Here is a 25,088-nt window from a genome sequence, read left to right as displayed (position 1 = left end):
TCTGCCTCTTCCCGCTCCCTCCCCCCAGAGCACACCCTGTCCCCACTCTTCCCCCTCCTTCCCAGTGCCTCCTGCACGCCACAGAACAGCTGATCTACAGCAGGCGGGATGGAAGAGAGGGGGAAAACTTGATCAGCAGGGCTGCCTGCCAGCAGGGGGGAGGTGCTGGCTACTGGGAGGTGGTAAGCACCCGCTAATTTTTTTCTGTATGTGCTCCAGCCCTGCAGCACCCACAGAGTCGATGCCTATGATTTGGGGCATCTAGGATTTTTATTTGGACTGAGACATGGATAGTGGTAAAATGCTATAAGCCACTAAAAACAGGGACTTAGAATGAAATTTCCATTGGATTCACTCAGTGGGTGTGTAGGTTAACAGTTTACAAATAAATGAAAGGTGTATGTCCCAAGGAAGGAGGAAGAATACTTAGGGTGGCTTAAGACAGCATTACTATGAGTCCTGGGATCAAATTAAGAAAAAGAAAATTTAGGCTGATTATCAGGATCAATTTTCTAACAGTGAGATTATTGAGTTGTGGAAGAGTCACCCCTGGGAAGGGACTTTCAAAACTAAACTGGCTAAAAGACTAAAAAGGGAACAAGCCTGCATTGGCTTCTTGGGAGATGAACTGTATGTGACCAAATAGGTCTTTTCCACCTTAGCTACCGTCAGTCCAACTAGTCTGGAGCTTCTTGACAGACTCAGTTAATAAAAACCCACGAGTAACTTTCCAAGACTAATATAACATCTCTTGTCTGAGTAACGCAGAAATCCTTTCTTACTCTGAGATCTACATTAAGGGGGGGATTTTGAAAAGAGCACAAGTGATTTAGGAGCATGAATTCCATTAAGAGTCACACCCACCCAGCCACACCCCTTAATTCAGAAAGACGTGAAAGCTCTTTATTAACTTTACATGGAAGGATCATTCATCCATTACTTAAAGGCAGTCGCCCCTGAGATAAAGCATGACAGCAACACTGCACACAACAGTCTTTTTGAAGTAGGGAAACTATGTTTTGGCTGTATGAGTGAGTCAGGATTCTGCTAATTTGCAACTAGTTAGTAGCATTTTTGTGTAACACAGCTCTTCCGGGAATGGCTGATATTCAGTAAGATGTTTCCCCTTACACATGTTGGCTCTGAGGATGGGATCTCAAGCATTTGGGCTAAGTGATCAATTGTTTATTGAGATGCAAGTTGATTCACCACTCTGTATTTTCAGCACATCCACAAATTCCTAAATGAAACTTGGAGCAGTCGCTATCAGACAGAACTGAATCCAAGCTTGCTGACTCTCCTCTGGTCTGTCATTGCTTCCATATTTTCCCTTGGAGGTCTGTGTGGAGCTCACATTGGAGGCAGCATGGCGATTAGACTAGGCAGGTGAGTTAAGCACATCAATGGAAGGTTTGGCAGCAAATCCTGTTTTCTTTTCCTTTTTGCACCTGGAAAGTGATAAAATCAAATAGAGAAAGAGCTCAGAAGGAAAGATGCTTTATCCAGAAGACTCTTCCAGTTATTTAACTAGAAACAGAAATCAGTATTAGCTAATAAGGAATGGGAACTTCTACAGTATCCCTGGGACATGATCTCCAGGCTGGCCTCCAGTCACATGAACTTGGAAGAAGAGCCCTGAATTACAACCCGCCAGTCCAGTTCTTCTGATCAAACCCTTCTTTGTCAATATCAAATCAGGTCCCTTTATATTTAAGCATATGTGCACTCCATGCAGCATAAAACACATACAGTCATAGAGAAGATAGACATTGTAGGCGTGCGTATACGCACCCTGTATAGATATACAACCTGCACACTAGTATACACATGCTGCCAGGGTTGGCCCTAGGTGTCCTGATGGCCAGGGTGGAAAACACCCTCTCCCCCTCCCACATACATAGAATCATAGAATATCTGGGTTGGAAGGGACCTCAAGAGGTCATCTAGTCCAACCCCCTGCTCAAAGCAGGACCAATCCCCAATTAAATCATCCCAGCCAGGGCTTTGTCAAGCCTGACCTTAAAAACTTCTAAGGAAGGAGATTCTACCACCTCCCTAGGTAACGCATTCCAGTGTTTCACCACCCTCCTAGTGAAAAAGTTTTTCCTAATATCCAACCTAAACCTCCCCCACTGCAACTTGAGACCATTACTCCTTGTCCTGTCCTCTTCTACCACTGAGAATAGTCTAGAACCATCCTCTCTGGAACCACCTCTCAGGTAGCTGAAAGCAGCTATCAAATCCCCCCTCATTCTTCTCTTCCGCAGACTAAACAATCCCAGTTCCCTCAGCCTCTCCTCATAAGTCATGTGTTCCAGACCCCTAATCATTTTTGTTGCCCTTCGCTGGACTGTTTCCAATTTATGCACATCCTTCTTGTAGTGTGGGGCCCAAAACTGGACACAGTACTCCAGATGAGGCCTCACCAATGTCGAATAGAGGGCGACGATCACGTCCCTCGATCTGCTCGCTATGCCCCTACTTATACATCCCAAAATGCCATTGGCCTTCTTGGCAACAAGGGCACACTGCTGACTCATATCCAGCTTCTCGTCCACTGCCACCCCTAGGTCCTTTTCCGCAGAACTGCTGCCTAGCCATTCGGCCCCTAGTCTGTAGCTGTGCATTGGGTTCTTCCGTCCTAAGTGCAGGACCCTGCACTTATCCTTATTGAACCTCATCAGATTTCTTTTGGCCCAATCCTTCAATTTGTCTAGGTCCCTCTGTATCCTATCCCTGTCCTCCAGCGTATCTACCACTCCTCCCAGTTTAGTATCATCCGCAAATTTGCTGAGAGTGTAATCCACACCATCCTCCAGATCATTTATGAAGATATTGAACAAAACCGGCCCCAGGACCGACCCCTGGGGCACTCCACTTGATACCGGCTGCCAACTAGACATGGAGCCATTGATCACTACCCGTTGAGCCCGACTATCTAGCCAATTTTCTACCCACCTTATAGTGCATTCATCCAGCCCATACTTCTTTAACTTGCTGACAAAAATACTGTGGGAGACGGTGTCAAAAGCTTTGCTAAAGTCAAGAAACAATACATCCACTGCTTTCCCTTCATCCACAGAACCAGTAATCTCATCACAGAAGGCGATTAGATTAGTCAGGCATGACCTTCCCTTGGTGAATCCATGCTGACTGTTCCTGATCACTTTCCTCTCATGTAAGTGCTTCACGGTTGATTCTTTGAGGACCTGCTCCATGATTTTTCCGGGGACTGAGGTGAGGCTGACTGGCCTGTAGTTCCCAGGATCCTCCATCTTCCCTTTTTTAAAGATTGGCACCACATTAGCCTTTTTCCAGTCATCCAGGACTTCCCCCGTTCGCCACGAGTTTTCAAAGATAATGGCCAATGGCTCTGCAATCACAGCCGCCAATTCCTTTAGCACTCTCGGATGCAACTTGTCCGGCCCCATGGACTTGTGCACGTCCAGCTTTTCTAAATAGTCCCTAACCACCTCTTTCTCCACAGAGGGCTGGCCATCTATTCCCCATGTTGTGATACCCAGCGCAGCAGTCTGGGAGCTGACCTTGTTAATGAAGACAGAGGCAAAAAAAGCATTGAGTACATTAGCTTTTTCCACATCCTCTGTCACTAGGTTGCCTCCCTCATTCATTAAGGGGCCCACACTTTCCTTGGCTTTCTTCTTGTTGCTAACATACCTGAAGAAACCCTTCTTGTTACTCTTGACATCTCTCGCTAGCTGCAGCTCCAGGTGCGATTTGGCCCTCCTGATTTCATTCCTACATGCCCGAGCAATATTTTTATACTCTTCCCTGGTCATATGTCCAACCTTCCACTTCTTGTAAGCTTCTTTTTTATGTTTAAGATCCGCTAGGATTTCACCGTTAAGCCAAGCTGGTCGCCTGCCATATTTACTATTCTTTCGACACATCGGGATGGTTTGTCCCTGTAACCTCAACAGGGATTCCTTGAAATACAGCCAGCTCTCCTGGACTCCTTTCCCCTTCATGTTAGTCCCCCAGGGGATCCTACCCATCCTTTCCCTGAGGGAGTCGAAGTCTGCTTTCCTGAAGTCCAGGGTCCGTATCCTGCTGCTTACCTTTCTTCCCTGTGTCAGGATCCTGAACTCAACCAACTCATGGTCACTGCCTCCCACATTCCCATCCACTTTTGCTTCCCCTACTAATTCTTCCCGGTTTGTGAGCAGCAGGTCAAGAAAAGCTCCCCCCCAGTTGGCTCCTCTAGCACTTGCGCCAGGAAATTGTCCCCTACGCTTTCCAAAAACCTCCTGGATTGTCTATGCACCGCTGTATTGCTCTCCCAGCAGATATCAGGAAAATTAAAGTCACCCATGAGAACCAGGGCGTGTGATTTAGTAGCTTCCGCGAGCTGCCGGAAGAAAGCCTCATCCACCTCATCCCCCTGGTCCGGTGGTCTATAGCAGACTCCCACCACGACATCACTCTTGTCCTGCCTGTCTGAGGAGGGTAAAAAGGAGTAGGGCAACAGGGATGTGGTGCCCAGGATGACTGGCAAGCTTTATTTGTGTTGGGTTTTTCAAAGCAGCAGCTGACGCAGCAGGCACCAGAGCAAGGAACAGCGCCCCATGTTCTGAGAAAGGAGTCTTCTGTGAACATGACTGGGCCAAGGCTGGTGGAGGACTGGGACCAGGACCTAGAGTCCAGCCTCTTAATAAATAACAGTGGAACACAGGCTGCCACAATCCCTCCTGCCCCACAACAGCACATGGCCCAGCCCCACCCCACTGGCATCCCCACTCCATTCCCTCCCAGTCCACTGCAGTCCCAGAGCCGTGCTTTCCGCCCAGACCCCAACTCACAGGGGCATTTTGCGCCACACTCCTGATGAGCTCACTTTGCACAGGGAGAGCTGGGGAATAGGGGCAGAACAGTGTGTGGAAGGGAATGCAGGAACTCTGATTTCCCAGTGTGGTCAACTCAAAGGAGTTGCTGGTGGGAGCCAGACCCACTAAATGAGAGCAGCTGGAGTTGACTTTCAGATACCTCTCTCCCAGGGCTAGGCAGGGGCTGGAACCAGGCCCAGTTTGGAGGTTCTGCATCATCTGCTCCCTTCTCTCCCATCCCCAGGGATTTGGTGCTCCCTGAATGTTGGTGCTCCCTGAATGTTGTATTAACCAAAGGTGCTAACATAACCCAATCACTGTCCAACACTAAACAGTGTTAAACAAGGTCCAGGAGTGGTATAGAGAGACCTCAGTCTGCTTAGTACAATGGCAAACGTACCATTAAAAATCCCTTTAATCTTTTATTAAAGATACAGAAAAAAAGGAAAAACAGTTAAAACATTTGAAATGTAAAGTATTAAGTAAGGGTTTCATTTTAACAACATCCCTTGTCCCTTTCCATTTAGCTGGAGACAGTTTTAGAAGGGAAAAACCCTTGTCTAACAGTGTCTTAGATGGTATCAAAGACAGTGATACCTGTCCTTTGGGGAAAGAGAAGAGGTTAGTTGATATGGGCTGGAGCTGCTGTTAAAGTGTGATTCTGTCTCATCTCAGTGGGTGCTGGAATTCAGCTGGAGCTGGTAGCAGTGGCGATGTGAACTGGGTCCCTCTCTCTGGTCAGGGCATCCCTCAAGATTAGCATGAAGAAGGTCTGCTGCCAGGAGATGGTGGGGGTGGCAGCAATGATGGGAAGCTCTATCCAGTAGCCTCCATCTGTTCTTCCTTATTTTCCCCACAAAGTCTCTTTCTTTAAGGACCCAAAAAGGACCGATGGGTGCAACAGCCCCTTCCCTTATCTTTTTTACACCAATTAGGCCTAAAATCCAACATACCAGTTTTGGTTAATTGATTTTCAGTTCCATGTCTTCGGTTTTTGCCAAGCATGATTTCAGCATAGTCCTTAAACCATATCAGTAGGCCTTTCTGTTTAGACTAATTGAGTTTTTCTGTCTGCTTTTTGTACCTTTTCCCACCGTTTGTTATTATAGGGTATTTTGACATCTTATGAACTTTTACATATTTTTGTAGTTGAGCTCACAATTAGAGAGTAAATGTATAGCCCCAGTTATCACAACACTGCCCAGGGCGGGCACGCTGATCACCTGTCCTTTGAGCCAGTCCTGCATGCTGCAAAGAATTCATATACTTTACAGGTATTCCATAAGCACCTTGCATGCAAATAAAGAAACATACTCCATGTGCATGAGTGAGATCACATACACACACATTATTAGGCATGTCTGTTGTTAAATATAAAGTAGGCAGGCAACAGGTCTCCCAATTTCCAGTGAGTACTGTATTGTTGAAATGCAAAGCCTTTTCTCGGTACTATTGTAAGGCATTTTTCTTATAACAGTATGTTTCTGTGACCTTTGTTATTTTTACTTTTAGAAAAGGAGCTCTTCTGGTGAACAATTTCATAGCGATACTGGCCTCCATTTTAATGGGGATCAGTTTTCCAACAGGATTGTTTGAGTTATTGATGGTTGGCAGGTTTTTGATTGGCGTAAACACAGGTAAATGCATTTCTCTTCTTCTTGCCTTTAATAAATTATGGTGAATGGTATTAGAACATATAATTATAATTATTATTAATGATAATCCTTTAGATACTGCTGTAAATTTACATGTTGCTTTACAGACTTGGAGACAGGGATGTTCCCCTACAATTGTAATGTAAATGCTACTAAATTAAAACAATATAGAATATCACTACTACAATCTTGTTTCTAGTCTTCTAGACTTTTTGCCCAGTAATCCCTTTTCTATTAAAATCCAGTGCCTACCACAACCCTACTGCTATGGTATTGGCCTGGGTGTAATATGAACTCATTATACTGGAAATAATGGCAAAGAGAACTGTGTCAGATGGACAATATCCTGGACAAACCTTGTGGATTTAAGATAAGTTAAACCTTACTAAATTAAATCTAATTCAGTAAGGTTTAACTTAACACCTTTGGGGTCCACTGCATTAAAAATGCATGTTATGTATGGAACTGTATGTAACTCCTCTAGGTGGAGGGGGTACCAGTGTAATTCCTTTGGCCTCTTTGAAGCCACTTTCTGGAGAGGTTTGCACGTACTACTTCAAACTGGATTCTCCAGGGACCAACAAAGAAAGAAACGGTTTTTGGATAAATATCCTGGTTTTAAACAGGCTCAGGGCTTTCTTCCTATCTAGCAAATGCATAGGACTCCTGGTCCCTGGATGGCCCCAATACTTACAGAAGAGTTGGAAGGACTGGTCTACTGAGACCCTGTAAAACTCAGTGCTTGTTTTGAACCGAAGTTGGGATAAACCTGGAATTACAAGGAAACCCCTTGGCTAGGGTGTTGAAGAACTTCTTCTGCCAGAGCCCATGTTAGGGTTGGGGTGATCTCTAGTAAGCTTATTAGCATGCATGTAGGTTCGTTTATAGTTTTTAAAAAGTTTTCTCTGTAGTCCTTTTACCTTAAGAATAAAAGAGGCTTGTGTATCGAAGAGCTGTGTGATAACTCTAACTGGGCAGTCACACTATCCTCCATCTCTGAAGAGAAAGCAAGCAGGCCTGGTGGAGCAGTCTGTCTCTGCTGGGAATAACACAGTGCAGGCAAGGAACTGGTCAGCCTGGAGACATCCCAGTTAGAAAGGAGAGAGGCTGTTTCCACCCAAGAGAGGTGGCAGCCAGGTGAGCCAGTAGCCAGAGAGCGGGAGCCATTGCTGAACCACAGAGGGGAAATATGGGTGCAGTTGCCCTGGACTGTGACAAGAAACACTTTTGTTCTGACGTACAGGGAGTGACGATTTAAACAATAGTATTGGCAATGGGATCCCTAGCTCAAAAAAAAAAAATCAGCAACAGATTGTGAGGAGAAAGGGAAGATGTAAGGGTGGCTGAGAAAGGAATAGAACAGGCTGGGTAGATTCTCGCAGCAGTAGCATAGAGGCAGAAGAACAAGGAGAAGAAAAACTCAGACAAGATCAGGGCAAGACACTTGTGTCAGGAAATAGTGTGAGAGTTAAGGGGCTAATCTACACTACTGTGCAACATCAGTGCAGCTGCACCAATGCAGCTGTGCCTCTGTAGCACGTCAGGTGAAGACATGCTATGCTGATGGGGGAGTGCTCTCCTGTTGGCATAATTACGCCACCTCAACGAGAGGCGGAAGCTATGTGGATGGGAGAGCGTTTCCTGCCAACATAGTGCGGTGTGGACAGTGCTTAAATTGATGTCAGTTACAGTGCTTGGGGGTGTGTGTGTGTCATTTTCACACCCCTGAGCGACGTAACTTACATCAACCTAAGATGTAGTATGCATCTGATGAAGAGAGCTGTAGCTCATGAAAGCTTATGCTCAAACAAATTGGTTAGTCTCTAAGGTGCCACAAGTCCTCCTTTTCTTTTTGCAAATACAGACTAACACGGCTGCTACTCTGAAACCTAAGTTGTAGCGTAGACAAGCCCAAGGTGAGGTGATATCTAATAAAAGATTCACCCACCTTGTCTCTCTCATATCCTGGAACCGACACAGTTACAACAACACTACAAACAGGAAACAGTGTGACAGGCAAAATACCTCATCATATGTTGCAGTCTACTGCGGAAGACATGTCATGGTAGCACAAAGAAAAGGAGTACTTGTGGCACCTTAGAGACTAACCAATTTATTTGAGCATAAGCTTTCGTGAGCTACAGCTCACTAAGTCATCCTAGGGATCATGGGACATTCCCGCTAATGTGTGTTCCATGACTCACTGTCTTGGCAGCAAAGAATTTGGTCCCACATATTCAACAGTAAAATAGGTCAGAATGCTTTAAGTGATTCACAGGCCCTTCGAAGTTTTAGGGATAACTAAAATGGGCAATTACAAAGTGTCAAGAAGCCAGCACAAGCTAATGTTCTGCTAAGGGGGTGTCAAAGCTGAACACATTCCCCTGATACTCACTGCCAACATGATAACAGGACAAAGTGCCTTGGACACAGGTCCATACAGAATGTCATTTACCAAGTCAAAAGCTAATAAGGTTTAATTTATAACAGGAAAATGTTTCCTCTTCTATCTATAGGTATTGGCATCTGTGTGCAACCTCTCTATATAGGGGAGGTTGCCCCAAAACATCTCCGAGGTGCTATGGCCATGGGCAGTTCCATATTTTTGACTGGAGGAATTCTGACAGGACAAATAATTGGTCTAAGGTTAGAAATATAGTCCTTTAGTGCCTTGAAATTACCAACTTCTAAAAGGTAACCAAACTCAGTAGTCACCTGCATTAGTCACCCAGCTTCTTCCAGTGGCTGTCTCTGTAGGGGGAAAGGGATAAAATCCCTCCCATACTCACATTGATCAGCTAACTGCTAGGTGACTTACATCATGTATCCATCCAGCTGTAGAGTATCCATGTGGAATCATTCTCTCTTTATCTGAGTCAGCCATAGCGACAGCTGTAAATTAGATACATTTATATGCTGAGATGATATTTCTGCAAGTGTCTAGCTGGAGCTTTAGCGCAAAACAATACAAGTGAGCTGAAACATGCAATTTAAAAGGGTGGGACTGATAGTAAAGGAATATTTATTTATATGACATCCTGATAGAACCAGCAGGACCTGCATGTTAGAACATAAGAGCGGCCATACTGGGTCAGACCAAAGGTCCATCTAGCCCGGTATCCTGTCTTCCTACAGTGGCCAATGCCAGATGCCCCAAAGGGAATGAACAGAACAGGTAATCATCAAGTGATCTATCCCTTGTCACCTATTCCCAACTTCTGACAAACAGAGCGTAGGGACACAGAACCTGATCTGAGGATAATAAAATTAAAAATTTATTTCATTAAGTTTACCAAAGGCTTCCAGCGGTCATATCAGCCTCTGCTGGATCCGGTACTCTGCATAATAGCACAATGTCTGCTGCTTCTCCCTTCTAGTACCCAGAACCTTCTGAAGTCTCCTTTCCTTTACCTTATCCCCAACTCTTGACCTCCTCTTCCCCCACTGACCACTGTAGGTATGAAGTGCCATCAGTGCTTTCCTATACCAATACTACACAGTTAAAAGGATCACAAGGGTAAGGGGGCCACTTTTAAGAATTTGTCCTTCTAGCTTAGTCTGTTAACATTTTTAAAGCAGCTATTAATATTTTAAATCCCATTGCATTTTTAACAAGTTTACATTGCCCAAAATACATCATGATGCAGGTCCCAGGCATAAGCTGAATGAATTCCTCATGTTTTTACTTGTTCTAAATTTAATTTCACATTATTGGCAGGTCCTGGCTTGGCAGGTCCTGGAGGCTGAGGTCCTTAGAAACAGTGCAACATAGACAACAGCAGGGCAAGTTTCCCCTGTTGATGTGTCCCAACGCTTAGTGGGTAGTACCTAGTTTAGGGGTGAAGAGGTAGTTAATTCTCCCTATGCCATTAATTCTCTTGCCTCTCTGTTGACACTGACAAGAAATGGGTGACTTTTGAAACAGGGAGACCTTTCACCTAGGAACTAGACTATTTTTGATAGGATCAGCATCTCATTTCTAGCAGAGCACTGAAAGGCCACTAGCAGATACTTACTTTTCTTTTTGTTTTTCACTCAGGGAATTACTTGGTGGAGAAAAATATTGGCCTTTCTTGCTCTCCAGCAGCTGTTTCCCAGCATTAGCCCAACTATTCTTTCTCCCTTGGTTTCCTGAAAGTCCCAGGTATCTTCTTATTGACAGAGGGGATGAGACGAAATGCACCAAGGGTAAGTTACAGCACTTATTCTCTCCTCCTGTCCCTAGGAAACCACAAGATTAACATAGATCGCGCCTCTCTCTTCTCTTCATCTCCCCTGTACAAGTCCCATCTCCCTTCCTTCTCTCAAGAGAATCCTAAAACCCGATAGCTCATGTTCCTTTCCCAGCAGGCTCACAGCCTTGACACTGCTGGCTCACCTGACCTCATCTACCTGCTCAAATCCCCCTGGCTATAGGTCATTTCCCTCTGAGCTCCGTGCTAGTTTCTTTGGGCCTATATCCTGACCACTGTCCCTTGCAGGAGGGGTTGGGCACTGCCTGGGCGAGGGGTTGAGCATTGCCGTGGCAAGGGGTTAGGAACTGGCAGGAAGGAGAGGCAGGAGGTGTCTGTCGGACAGGCCATCAAAAGAAATGGGTTCATGGCAGGACTGGTGTTGCCAACTCTTCCAGGTGGGAATTGGCTGGAGCCTGTCTGTGATGATCTGAGAAGCAATCCTTTGCATTTCAGCTGGCCTGGGGGAAAATCCGTTTGTCTGTCTGTCTTCCCCGCCTGCCTGCTTCCTGGGGAGGAGCAGCCAATCAGAGCTGCTGCAGGAAGCAGGCAGAGCTCTCCCCTTGCCTCAGGAGCCCAGAAGACATTTTGGGTTAGGGGAGGGAGCAACTTATGCCATTACCACTTGAGGGGAGGGAGGAGCAGAAAGAGCTAAGCAGTTCACAACAGCTCCGCTTTCTCCTCCTCTCTCTCCCACTGTGAATAATGGGTCATTCTGCTCCCTGTTCCTCTCCCTCCCATCCTGGAGAGAGGGTAAAGGACCTCTCGAGCTGCCCCGTTAGGCCTGGATAGGGGGAGAAGAGGACCATACCCCAGCTGCCAACCCCTCTCCTGAGAGACGGGAGTGAAGAACTGCAAGAGCTGCAGGAGGAGAAGAGGTGGGAGGGTGAATAATTGCAGGCTGGGGTAAGTGGGCAGATGTATAGATCACAGAATTAATTAATTTGAATGTTTGGGTTTAGGAAGAATTTGGATCTCTGTGCCATCAGGCTGCCAGTGAGAGCTCTTGCAGCAGGTGACAAAATCACCGTATTCAATTATTTGGGGAGTTGGCACACCCACATAATGGGGGTGAGCATGGGGAATTAGAAATTCAAAAGACAGACCACAACCCACAATATATACTTCAAAGTCTTATGATTTTGGGCTAGTCTAATGGTTTTTAAATTTTTGGGGTTTGTAGTACTTCAAGAACACTCAGGATTTACTGCAAGCATGATCACCAATATGGCCTGTTACTTCCTATTCAGCCAAATGTGGATTTTTATAAACTTTAAGAAATGGTCATTCCACAAACCAAAAAAAACCATGGGGGGGCTTGTCTATTGCTATAAGAGTTAATATGGGGGAAATTAATTCTTGAGAGCTGGTTGCTTCTTTTGGCCATCCCAAGAAAAGAAAAGGAATGTGATAGCGGGTTGAAGCAAAGCCTCCAGTTTTAAACTGTTTGGATGTTTATCATCTGGAAAACCATGTGGTGCTCCTGGCCCAGATATGGACTGGTCACAGAGCTTTCTTCTGAGCAAGATACACACCAGATGTATTCATTATAAGATCCTTTAATGCTCTGCCAGGTATGGCTGAGGTTAGCTTAAATAAGATATTTTACACACTGTGTCACATAGTGGCTGAACGGTATGATCCATTTTGGCATTCCATTACACCTCCAGTCTTGGTTACCTTTTAAATACCATTTTTTCTGTTGACATCTTATGTGTGAGAGAAATATGGGGTCTCAGAATTATTAGCCATAGCTCTTTTCAAGTAGGAAGTACCCTATTCTCCTTAAAAAGAACAGGAGTACGTGTGGCACCTTAGAGACGAACAAATTTATTAGAGCATAAGCTTTCGTGGGCTACAGCTCACTTCATCGGATGCATAGAATGAAACATATAGTAAGAAGATATATATATATACACACACACACATATATACAGAGAACATGAAAAGGTAGAATAAGAGGCTAATTAAGATGAGCTATTATCAGCAGGAGAAAAAAACTTTTGTAGTGATAATCAAGATGGCCCATTTAGACAGTTGACAAGAAGGTGTGAGGATACTTGACATGGGGAAATAGATTCAATATGTGTAATGACCCAGACACTCCCAGTCTCTATTCAAACCCAAGTTAATGGTATCTAGTTTGCATATTAATTTAAGCTCAGCAGTTTCTCGTTGGACTCTGTTTCTGAAGCTTTTCTGTTGCAAAATTGCCACCTTTAAATCTGTTACCGAGTGGCCAGAGAGGCTGAAGTGTTCTCCTACCGGTTTTTGAATGTTATGATTCCTGATGTCAGATTTGTGTCCCTTTATTATTTTGCGTAGAGACTATCCAGTTTGGCCAATGTACATGGCAGAGGGGCATTCCTGGCACATATCACATTGGTAGATGTGCAGGTGAACAAGCCCCTGATGGAGTGGCTAATCTGATTAGGTCCTATGATGGTGTCACTTGAATAAATATGTGGACAGAGTTGGCATTGGGCTTTGAAACTGCTGAGCTTGAATTAATATGCAAACTAGATACCATTAACTTGGGTTTGAATAGAGACTGGGAGTGGCTGGGTCATTACACATATTGAATCTATTTCCCCATGTTAAGTATCCTCACACCTTCTTGTCAACTGTCTAAATGGACCATCTTGATTATCACCACAAAAGTGTTTTTTCTCCTGCTAATAATAGCTCACCTTAATTAATTAGCCTCTTACTCTACCTTTTCATGTTCTCTGTATGTAAGTGTATCTTATCTATCTATCTATCTATCTCTCGTGACTAAATTCCTGCTCTACCTTGGTGGGTCTTGCGCTTATTGGTGGATTTGCTCGCCTTGCAGCTTCACAGCAGCCCTCAGCTTGGCCGTTTTTTCTGAACCCACAGCCCAGGTCCACTCCTCCTGTGTCTGACCAGGAGTTGGGAGGATTTGGGGGGAACCTGGGCCCTCCCTCTACTCCGGGTTCCAGCCCAGGGCCCTGTGGAATGCAGCTGTCTAGAGTGCCTCCTGGAACAGCTGTGCGACAGCTACAACTCTCTGGGCTACTTCCCCATGGCCTCCTCCCAACACCTTCTTTATCCTCAGCACAGGACCTTCCTCCTGGTGTCTGATAATGCTTGTACACCTCAGTCCTCCAACAGTCCGCGGTCTCACTCTCAGCTCCTAGTGCCTCTTGCTCCCAGCTCCTCACATGCACACCACAAACTGAAGTGAGCTCCTTTTTAAAACCCAGGAGCCCTGATTAGCCTTCCTTAATTGATTCTAGCAGCTTCTTGATTGGCTGCAGGTGTTCTAATCAGTCTGTCTTAATTGTCTCCAGAAGGTTCCTGATTGTTCTGGACCCTTCCCTGTTACCTTACCCAGGGAAAAGGGGCCTACTTAGCCTGGGGCTAATATATCTGCCTTCTATTACTCTCCTATAGCCATCTGGCCCAACCCTGTCACACTATATATATATCTTCTTACTATATGTTCCATTCTATGCATCTGATGAAGTGGGCTGTAGCCGACGAAAGCTTATGCTCAAATAAATTTGTTAGTCTCTAAGGTGCTACAAGTACTCCTGTTCTTTTTGCGGATACAGACTAACACGGTTGCTACTCTGAAACCTATTCTCCTTGTTGTTCAAATTCCAAAAAGTAATGAAGGAGTCCTAATGCAACAGGTGCCAAGTGTCCCATGAAAGTGCAGGTGAAGTCCACGCATCATAACACAAACTTGACACAAAAACAATGAGGATAGTGGTGGCACCTTAAAGACTAACAAATTTATTTGGGCATAAGCTTTCATGGGTAAAAAACCCACTTCTTTAGATGGAAGGAGTGAAAATTACAGATACAGGCATATATATATATATTGGCATATGAAGAGAAGGGAGTAACCTTACAAGTGGAGAACCAATGTTGAAGGCAAAACGCAAATGCCGCTCGTTGAGGGTGGAAGATTTTTTGTCACCAGGAGAGCCGACAAACAGCGGCTACACTGCGTGACTTTTAGTGGCACAGCTGTAGTGATACAGCTATGTTGCTAAAAGCTGTGTAGTGTAGACATAGCCTGATCTGGATCTGGATCTTCAGTTTAAACTGATAAAAGAACAGCAAGGAACAAAGGATTACATTCCATCAGCCTTTTGTTCCTGTTCTGGGATCAAATGAAGACCTCTGGATTTGAGAATATGCTCTGTGGAGAAAGTCTGGGATATACACCTGAACACACTTAAAACTACCTTCACTAAACAAAGACACTCCACCAAAGAAGTAGATCACGTTATGGAACAGGCCACCTGAATATCCCGAGAGAACCTGCTTCAATATAGAAATAAAACCCCCTCTGACCACACACCCCAGTAGTCACCTACCACCTCTTGCTGGAACCCATACAGGGAATCGTCAAACAACTACGACCCATACTTGATGGGGACCTCATCATGAAAGAAGCCTTTCCTGAACCCCCATTTCTGGCCTTCAAACAAGCCCCCAACCTCCCCAGCTCAACATCAGAAGCAAGCTTCCCACAGACCAGGACACACCAACTCAAAGCATCACCAGACTTTGCCAGAACAACAGATGCAAAATGTGCAGACATACCTCCACTGCTGCCATGATCAACACTGCATACAACACACCTTTCAAGATCCATGGATCCTACACATGCCTATCACAACCTCCTCCAGTGCACTAAATGTCTCAATTACAACTGTGTGGGTGAAACCAGACAAGCACTACATTCTCAAAAGAGCTCACACAGGAAAATGTCTCTGTCTCTTTATTTTAGTCCATTAAACATATTCCATTGGCACAACATAACAATTGGCATAACAAGAGATGTGACGTACTCAGTACTTCCCTTTCAGCTGTTTAGAACCTCCCCCTCCCCCCCTTTTTTTTCATTCACAGATTGATGTGGGAGCCTAATGCTTCTATTAGGAAAACACTTTAAAATATGGGTTATGCTCCTTGTGTAAATAGTTCAATTAAGTCTCTCTCCATCTCCCCCCTCCCCAAAAAAAAAATTCAAAAAGAAAAATGGACACCAACCTCCACCAAACAGCCCCCCCCCCCGCCAAAATAAAATAATGGCTTGTCTCCCCTCTTCCCTTGAAAAAATCACAGTTTCTGCTCAGATCCCTGCAAAGGTCAGCTCACAGAGGAGAATAGATGGATTTTCAGAGTCTAAGGTCGTTTTGGAAGTATGGTGAGGCATACAGAGATATCGTGTCATTTTTTCTTATTAGCTTTGAAGCGTTTTCATGGGCCCTTGCACTACCACGAGGAGATGGAAGATATAAAGAGAGAACGTTTTGCCTTAAACGGGGAGAAACCCAAGAAACCGTGGCAACTATTTGGTGATCGCAATGTAAAGTGGCAGCTCATTACGGTGATTGTGATGACTATGGGCCAGCAGCTCAGTGGGATAAATGCTGTAAGTGAATTCCTCACTATTCAGAAGCCAAACAATTTGTTTTAAAGTTTTGCCTGTCTAATTTCCATCTGGCTTTGATCTTCGTTAAAAACAGGGAACTCTGATATAGGAGCTATGGAGAGCACAGGGTATAGGAGAAGAGAGAGGATCTTTATTTTACTGATGGCGATAGGGAAAAGCCTCATTCAACTGAAAATATCAGGAAATATTAATGTCAAATTTGGATGATAGAGTGGAAGTTTGTTTTGCTTTGTTTTTTAACTCTCTCTATCCAAAGTCAGCATAATACGTAGGTTTCCTGGAGCAAGAGCCCTACTAGTGCTTGTCTTTATGTCATTGGCATTTGACAAAATGATTAAAGCTCCATCATCCCCTCTCATGTTGCATAAACAGCAAAACTTAAGTTACTACATCTTGCTTCACTTCTCATGACTGAATCTCTCCTGTTTCTTTTTTCCCTTGGACAAATTACTTTTGGGTTTGGTTTTATGTTTTGGATGTTTTTGTTTTTTTTAAAGTTGAGGTCTACTTCTAGTTCTAGGTTAACACAGTAAGGGGAACCCATTTGCCTCTTGAAGCAGGGTTGGAGTTCAGATTGCAGAATAAGCAGGGCTCCCACTAGGTCTCTGAACTAATGTGCCTTAGCCCTGGTCTCGCTCCAACTGTGTGTGGAAGTGCAGGCTGCACACTTTGTGTGATCTTTCACACACACTAGAATGTATCATAGCTCAGGCAAACTCTTTCTTATATTGTTCACAAGATAATGTTCAGACTCTCAGATTTGTTTTTGTTAGCAGTAAATTTACCGAGAGATTGAATTATAGATTTCCCTTTTTGTTTTCATGGTTTTAGTAATGCTAATTTAGTAATGGTTAGTAAATTTGAGTAAATTTAGGATGCAATTTACTCAAAGGCTGCTTAGTGTATGAGCCCAATTCTTCCTGTTACTGATGATTTCACTGCTCAAGCACATTGGCACAGCTCTGTTGATATTTTCTTGCAGATTTACTTCTATGCAAGTTACATTTTTAAACAAGCTGGGATCCCTGCAGAAAAAATTCCATACGTTACTCTGGGCACAGGAGCTTGTGAATGCCTTACAGCCCTCACTTGCGTAAGTGATAAATTCTACTTCTACCATACCTGTTGTTTTTATTATAGAAAAAGAGAGATGGGGGAATGTGGCATCAGTGTTAACTGAGAAAGTGATATTCCGTCCACAGGGTTTGCTGATTGACTACATGGGCAGAAGACTGCTCATCATTGGAGGATACACCCTGATGAGCTTTTGGTGCATAGTGTTAACATTCTCCCTGACGTATCAGGTATTAAGAAGCACTCATGTGGACCATGAAATGCAATACTGTTTGTCTGAAAATTTGTGAGATTATAGAGCAGCAGAGCTTTTAACGTTGGAGAACATCCTCTCTTGGCAGTCAGAGAAGGAGCAAGAGTTGCACAGTTTAAACAATAATGTAGGTCATGACCAAACTTTTAAAAAAATTGTTGTGTCTCAGCTTAAGCACTGAAAAATCGCTAAAGGTGCCCAATTTTCAGAAAGAACTCTGTTCCTCCTCTTTGAAGATCAGGACTTTCTTAGGTGTTTCAAATTGGGCACTCAAAAACCGAGGAATGCAAAATCACTAGTCACTTTTGAAATATTGGCCAAAAGCTCATGGGGTCCTGACATCTTATTACTCTATAGCAGTCCTTCAGAAAACATTAAATTTACAGCTGTGAAGTTGCTATTTCATACAGATTATCCTTGTTCTGAATTACATTGATTAACAGCCAATAACCTCTGATTGCACTGACTACAGGATTCCCAAGAGTTCTGAATTTGTTTCTGGCACCTAATAGCGTATTTGCAAACAACATCACAATGCTATCATACAAGATTTGGTCCTGAGTCTAAATTCTGGAGCTCTGTGTCTAATGCTGGTAGGATTAAATAATGACAAAATATACTTTCTAACTTTAAATTAATAATAATCCCCAGATAAAATACTACCTAAAGAAAAAGTTAAGTTTGAGACTCCATTTCAGTCACTTAACTGTAAATGTCCTGTACAAATATTGTAGTTATAGAAAGAAATACTAAAAAGCCAACCAAATCACATTTATGTTTAAATTTACAAGAAACTAAGATACTTGTAAGTATGGAAGTTCACAGCTAAGGTACTTATACTGCCTTAATTCTGCCCCTATAAAGATAGAACACTAGCAAGGAAGGGAAGATTGGAGGCTATCAAAAATACATGCAACACAAAATTGGTTTTATACAGCTAAATTCATTCATATGCCTCTGATAAGTGTGCTGCTTCACCATCATACTAACCTTTGTGTTTTTAATGTAAATAAATGTTATTTCATTATTCGGGCCTAGAAAGTTTGTACACATTACTTATGTGTTTAATGACACTTAGATAATAGACTGCCCATGGGATTATAGGGCTCCACTGTGGGAGGCTAAACAGTGATAAAACTATATTAAAGTTAAACTAGTAATAATACAAAAAGAACAGGAGTACTCGTGGCACCTTAGAGACTAACAAATTTATTAAAGCATAAGTTTTCATAGGCTACAGCCCACTTCATCGGATACATAGAATGGAACATATAGTAAATATATATTACACACACACACACACACACACACAAAGATCAGTTGGAAGTTGCCATACAAACTGTGAGAGGCTAATTAGTTAAGATGAGCTATTATCAGCAGGAGAAAAAACACTTCTGTAGTGATAGTCAAGATGGCCCATTTAGACAGTTGACAAGAAGGTGTGAGGATACTTAACATGGGAAAATAGATTCAATATGTGTAATGACCCAGACACTCCCAGTCTCTATTCAAACCCAAGTTAATGGTATCTAGTTTGCATATTATTTCAAGCTCAGCAGTTTCTGGGTGGAGTCTGTTTTTGAAGCTTTTCTGTTGCAAAATTGCCACCTTTAAATCTGTTACTGAGTGGCCAGAGAGGCTGAAGTGTTCTCCTACCAGTTTTTGAATGTTATGATTCCTGATGTCAGATTTGTGTCCCTTTATTCTTTTGCGTAGAGACTGTCCAGTTTGGCCAATGTACATGAAAGCTTATCCTCTAATAAATTTGTTAGTCTCTAAGGCGCTTCAAATACTCCTGTTCTTTTTGTGGAAACAGACTAACACGGCTGCTACTCTGAAACCTAGTAATAATACAGAATTTTACTTTGATTTTACAGACTTAAAGGAAAGTTTTGCATCTACTAATTATAAATATTACTAACAATGGGGACTCAAGCACTACTAAGTATTTGTGAAATTGATTGACTAGTGTATTTTATTGCTTTAAAAGCAATAACAAGAAGAAATTGGCTATTACTAGCAATTAATGGCTGATAGTGACTAAATGGAATTTGATCAGTTTACAACAAAATATGGCAAGCTGTGGGATTTGAAACTTTTTTTCATTTATACACTGTAGTATACTAAGAAGCAGGGATTAATTTAAATACACATGACTTTCTCATTCTTCGAAGACACTTGTTTGATTTATTGAAAGCTAATTATTATCTGAGTCAGTAACCAATTTTGTGTTATTTATTCAGAAAGTCATTTATGGGTTCAAAGGCTAAACACTTGACTTTAAGCCAAATGTTAAGACCTGATGACTGAAATCTGAACTAAATACTTTTCATGCTCTTTTTTCAGGAGCTGTACCCCTGGGTGCCTCATTTGAGCATGGCATCTATATTTGCTTTCATCCTGAGCTTTGGGTTAGGTCCAGGTATTGCACATTCATGAACTCTTGTTTATAAAATTGCCTAAAATGTATCATCTCTAAAATAGTGCCAATATTGTCTGTAGTGTAAGCAAGACAGCTAATATTTCCCATAGGGATGCTGATGCTCCGGCTAAGACAACCCAAATGCACAGAATGGCATAGGATGATATGACCAATACAGTGCATTCCTTCACTGTATGCTCTCTTCAAGGCCATGAAGTGGCCTTCATTCTGGTATCTTTGATGCACCCAAACCACATAGGAAGCAAGTATACAGTACTGTGGAAAGGGATCAGAAAGTCATAGAGGATCACAAGCTACATATGAGTCAACAGTGTAACACTTGAAAAAACAAAAACTAAAAAGAAAATATTCTGGGATATAGCAGCAGGCATGTTGTAAGCAAGACACGAGAAGTAATTCTTATGCTCTATTCCACACTGATTAGGCCTCAACTGCAGTAGCATATCCAGTTCTGAATGCCCCATTTCAAGAAAGACGTGGCTAAATTGGAGAAAGTCCAGAGAAGAGCAACAAAAATGATTGAAGGTCTAGAAAACATGACCTATGAGGGAAGATTAAAAAATTGGATTTGTTTAGTCTGGTGAAGAAAAGACTGAGGGGGACATGATAACAGTTTTCAAGTACATAAAAAGTTATTACAAGGAGAAGGGAGAAAATTTGTTTTTGTTGTCCTCGCCTCAGAGGTTAAAAAGCAATGGGCTTAAATTGCAGCAAGGGAGGTTTAGGTTGGATATTAGGAAAAAATTCCTAACTGTCAGGGTAGTTAAGCACTGGAATAAATGGCTTAGGGAGGTTGTAGAATCTACATCACTGGAGATTTTTAAGAGCAGGTTAGACAAACACCTGTCAGGGATGGTCTAGATAATACTTAGCCCTGCCTTGAGTGCAGGGGTCTGGACTAGATGACCTCTCAAAGTCCCCTCCAGTCTTATCATTCTATGAGGCTTGTTGTCATTGTACTTTTAATGGGCCCTTACTCACGCTAAGTTGTACCTTACTCTCTGAGCAGTTCCACTGAAATTAATAAGACTACTTCTGTAAAAGGAAAAGGAGTACTTGTGGCACCTTAGAGACTAACCAATTTATTAGAGCATAAGCTTTCGTGAGCTACAGCTCACTTCCTCAGATGCATATCGTGGAAACTGCAGCAGGCTTTATATATACACAGAGAATATGAAACAATACCTACTCCCACCCCACTGTCCGGCTGGTAATAGCTTATCTAAAGTGATCCAATTTATTAGAGCATAAGCTTTCGTGAGCTACAGCTCACTTCCTCAGATGCATATCGTGGAAACTGCAGCAGGCTTTATATATACACAGAGAATATGAAACAATACCTACTCCCACCCCACTGTCCTGCTGGTAAATTGGTTAGTCTCTAAGGTGCCACAAGTACTCCTTCTCTTTTTGCGAATACAGACTAACACGGCTGTTACTCTGAATTCTGTAAAAGGGTACACCTTACTCTGAATAGGGGTTATCAGAATCTGGACCAAAAAAAGTGTCAAAAAAAAAATTTGGTTAACAAAAAGGATTTATATATAGATCTATCTATATCTTTTACATCCAGGTCAGCTAATGGCACATTCAAAAGCAACCATTTTCTTTTGTTTTTGCTTGAAACTTTCCCTGAAAATGCACACTTACCCTAAGAATCTGTTCTGTTTCTGAAATTGATCCCCAGGTGGTATAACAAATACATTGACTGCTGAATTATTTACCCAGTCTTCACGTCCTGCTGCTTACATGATAGGAGGATCTGTTAGTTGGCTGAGTTTCTTCACAATAGGAATGCTCTTCCCCTTTATAGTGGTATGTATCCGTTACATATACTATCTTCTCTCAGTTGCCTCATGTTCACTTGACTTCTTGCAGAGAAATTTTCCTAGACACAGAAATTGCTCTTCTTTATACAATAAAGAACTTAGTGCTTAGATTAAGATAAGTGAAAACTCTCCTTCAACAAAGGTATTATTAGAGTCAGTCACTCTTAGTAGGCAAGTTTATTTTAGATATCTACAAATAATACAAAAACACACAATAGAAGACAAAGTCAGACTGCATATGGAGGACTAATCTCCAGGTTAGGTTTATGATGAGAAAAAATTGAAGAAAAAGTATAAAGAATTCTCACCAAGTTCAGAGATTCATAGGTCACATCTCCTGTCAGCATCTCTTGTTATTGCTTAGCTTGTTAGATCAGAAAGAGGTAATATCTCTGTAACAAATGGTTTACTTCTTATTTGAGGCCATACCACATTTGTCCAAACTCAGTTGAGGACAATCACTTACAATGGAAAATATCTTTGGTCAAGAGAGATATTATTTTAGTGAAGACAATACATGTTGCCAAATTCCATTTCTAGTCTAATCATTTCAGTTACTCTACTTGGTCTTGCAAAGAAATTCAATATATAGAGACACTACTGAAAAGAGATACTGCCTACTGAACTGAGAAACTCTTTTGCATGCAACCCTAAAAAATATCAAATAATTGACATGTGTTCTCAGAATAAGTATTTACATAGGGTGGACTCTATGAAGTTACCTAGGTGCCTAAGTCTTGTTTATAGGAGGGAGTGATGGTGGTATCCACATTATAGCTTTTAGCCCACTGGTTAGAGTACTCACCTGGAATTTGGGAGAGCCAGGTTGAGTTCCCCCTTCTGTAGCAGTGGGGGAGGGAAGGTCTTTCACACCACCTCTAAGGAGAGTATGCTAACCATTGAGCTACCAAAAAGTCTAATGGGGGGTGGGTGGGTCCTCAGACACTCCTGTTGAAGCTGTTCCACTGTGGATATATAAGGAGTCATTGCAGCAGGGGGACATGACATAGGGTCTCCTACCTTCTAGGTGGGTGCCTGAACCCACTGGACTAGAGAGTCCTTCTTTCACATTCTCGCCCAGTCACTGTTTCATTATTTAATCCACAGTGGAACAGTTTCAACAGAAGGGACCAAGAGACCCTTACCTCAAAATATCCTGGTTTCAGAGTAGCAGCTGTGTTAGTCTGTATCCACAAAAAGAAAAGGAGTACTTGTGGCACCTTAGAGACTAACAAATTTATTTGAGCATAAGCTTTCATGAGCTACAGCTCACTTCATCGGATGCATGCCTTTTTCAAAATATCCTGTAGCTCAGTGGTTAGTGCACTCTCCTGAAATGTAGGAAACTCCTGTTCAAATCCTCTCTTCCCCCATCAAGGGAAGGGTAAGTTGAATCTAAGTTCTCCCCATCCCAGCTAAGTTCTCTAACCAGTGCGCTAAATGTTATAACATGGGCACCACTTCCTACTCCTCATTTTGTGTGGAGCAAGGCAGGCACCCAATTCATTCCCTACATAACTATGTAGGCTCTTAAGCCAGGAGAGGGGTTCCTGTTGTGGACTGCTAGTAGAGCTAAGCATCTCCCTGCAGATTTGAAGTGTTCTAAAATAAAAAATCACCAACTTGACTATTGATCATTTCAGCTAATGATACAACAAAGAGATAGGGTAAACTGAAGCTCCATCTGTTCCCTTTTACTTAAAACCTAGATTTGGCACGGTTAGTGACTGACAACAGAATCTGAGTTAGTAAATAATACCTAGTTAAGTTTAGAAAATACTATGATTTTTTTATTAATCTCCAACATCCTGTATTTTGTTTTTAGAATGGACTGAAGCAGTATTGCTTTGTGGTGTTTTTACTGGAAAGCTTACTGGTTGCCAGTTTCATCTTCTTTGTCATTCCTGAGACAAAAAACAAATCTTTTCTGGAAATCAAACAAGAATTTCAACACCTTAATTTCAGAGGAAGAATCAAAGAGAAGGAAACAGAACTATAATGTGAAAGAAGGCAGCTCTGCAATTAATTTCAGAGTGCACTTCACATCTCACAGGTGTAAGGCAGCCACATTAATGGAAATTATACACATATGATCCCATATAGTATATAAAAATGTTAAAGACTGTATTCAAAGGCAGCTTGTTATATCATTAGGTGAAACTTATTTAAAAGGTAGACTAATCTTGCTGGAATGTCAAAGTACTGTATTTTATGTACACATACAGTACTGCCTACGAAAAAGACTCAATTCAATAAAAATGTTGAGACATTTGGCTAATGTACACATGCAGAAACAGTGCTGATTACCTGGTCTCATGGGAGTACAGACTTCATTGGGGGATTGCTCCAAACATTCAATGTGAATCCATGGCATGCCTCATACTCTCACCATATCAGGTGTCAATATGAAGAATTTAGGAGACAGCGATGGGGTTGGAGCATCACTTCTTGAAATAAAATGTAGCTATTACTTTAATGTGATATTAGAATGCTGAACATTTAAGAATGGCCACATTGAATGCAAAACCTACTGCTAATTGAAATATCCTAGTTCAGCAGTTCTCAAACTTCATTACAGTATGACCCCCTTCTGAGAACAAAAATTACTACATGACTCCAGGAGCGGGGACCGAAGACTGAACCTGCCCAAGCCCCACCGTCCTGGGGGCGGGGGGCAAAGCTGAAGCTCAAGGGCTTCTGCCCTTGGGCAGGGGACATGTAATTTTAGCCCTGGGCAGTGGGGCTTGGGCTTGAGACTTGCTGGAGCTCAGGGCCAACACCAGCCTTGGTGAACCCATTAAAATGGGGTCACGACCCACTTTGGGGTTGCGCCGCAATTTGAGAACCCCTGTTCTAGTTACTACATAAAAACACTCCTCCTCCTGTCATCAAGACTAATTCCTCTGACAGGCCTCAGCCTACCTGAGGCTTCTCCTACACAGTCCTATTTCTGTGACAGCACAAAATGGACACAAGCAATGAATCCCATTGGAATGAAGGCAGTAGGTAAGAAACTATATATATGATTCATGATAAAATGTATTACAAGGACCGAATGGCACTGGGGATCAGGATATAACTGGCCTTCCTGAAATTAGTGGTTGAAATCCAGCCTCTATTAGAAAAAAAATCAGAAACTACCATAACAGTTATTTGGTGACCTGTGTGAAAATAATTTGAGTCTCACTGAGTCTGGCTCCTGGTAGATGAAAATACCTGGTCACAAAAAGACAATAAATGGTATCTACAGCAGAGATGCCTAAATTCAATTTGTGACAGAAACTGAACACTTCTCTCATTCCCTAGAGATGGGTCATTCCA

At 42.6% G+C, this 25,088-nt stretch overlaps 1 protein-coding gene across 4 annotated transcripts in view; it reads left to right on the top strand.

The window, feature by feature from the left end:
• The window catches only part of LOC140898622 (solute carrier family 2, facilitated glucose transporter member 11), a 30,933-nt gene extending 6,833 nt beyond the window's left edge, over window positions 1–24,100 (top strand). For 3 of the 4 annotated variants that reach the window (XM_073312702.2, XM_073312697.2, XM_073312700.1), the window contains 10 exons: window positions 1,226–1,386; window positions 6,357–6,481; window positions 9,016–9,145; window positions 10,539–10,687; window positions 15,960–16,147; window positions 17,151–17,261; window positions 17,371–17,472; window positions 19,842–19,917; window positions 21,626–21,753; window positions 23,593–24,100. In XM_073312702.2, the coding sequence (XP_073168803.1) occupies window positions 1,226–1,386; window positions 6,357–6,481; window positions 9,016–9,145; window positions 10,539–10,687; window positions 15,960–16,147; window positions 17,151–17,261; window positions 17,371–17,472; window positions 19,842–19,917; window positions 21,626–21,753; window positions 23,593–23,766 (1,344 nt within the window). In that variant the 3' untranslated portion in view covers window positions 23,767–24,100. Of the gene's footprint in view, window positions 1–1,225; window positions 1,387–6,356; window positions 6,482–9,015; window positions 9,146–10,538; window positions 10,688–15,959; window positions 16,148–17,150; window positions 17,262–17,370; window positions 17,473–19,841; window positions 21,754–23,592 lie in introns of those variants that run through there. The other variant, XM_078848926.1, reaches the window with a different exon arrangement.
• The last annotated feature ends 988 nt before the right edge of the window (window positions 24,101–25,088 follow it).

Source organism: Lepidochelys kempii, chromosome 15 (assembly GCF_965140285.1).
Source record: "Lepidochelys kempii isolate rLepKem1 chromosome 15, rLepKem1.hap1, whole genome shotgun sequence".
NCBI lineage: Eukaryota > Metazoa > Chordata > Testudines > Cheloniidae > Lepidochelys > Lepidochelys kempii.
The sequence above is the reverse complement of the archived record's forward strand: the minus strand, read 5'-3'. Positions and strand labels throughout refer to the sequence as shown.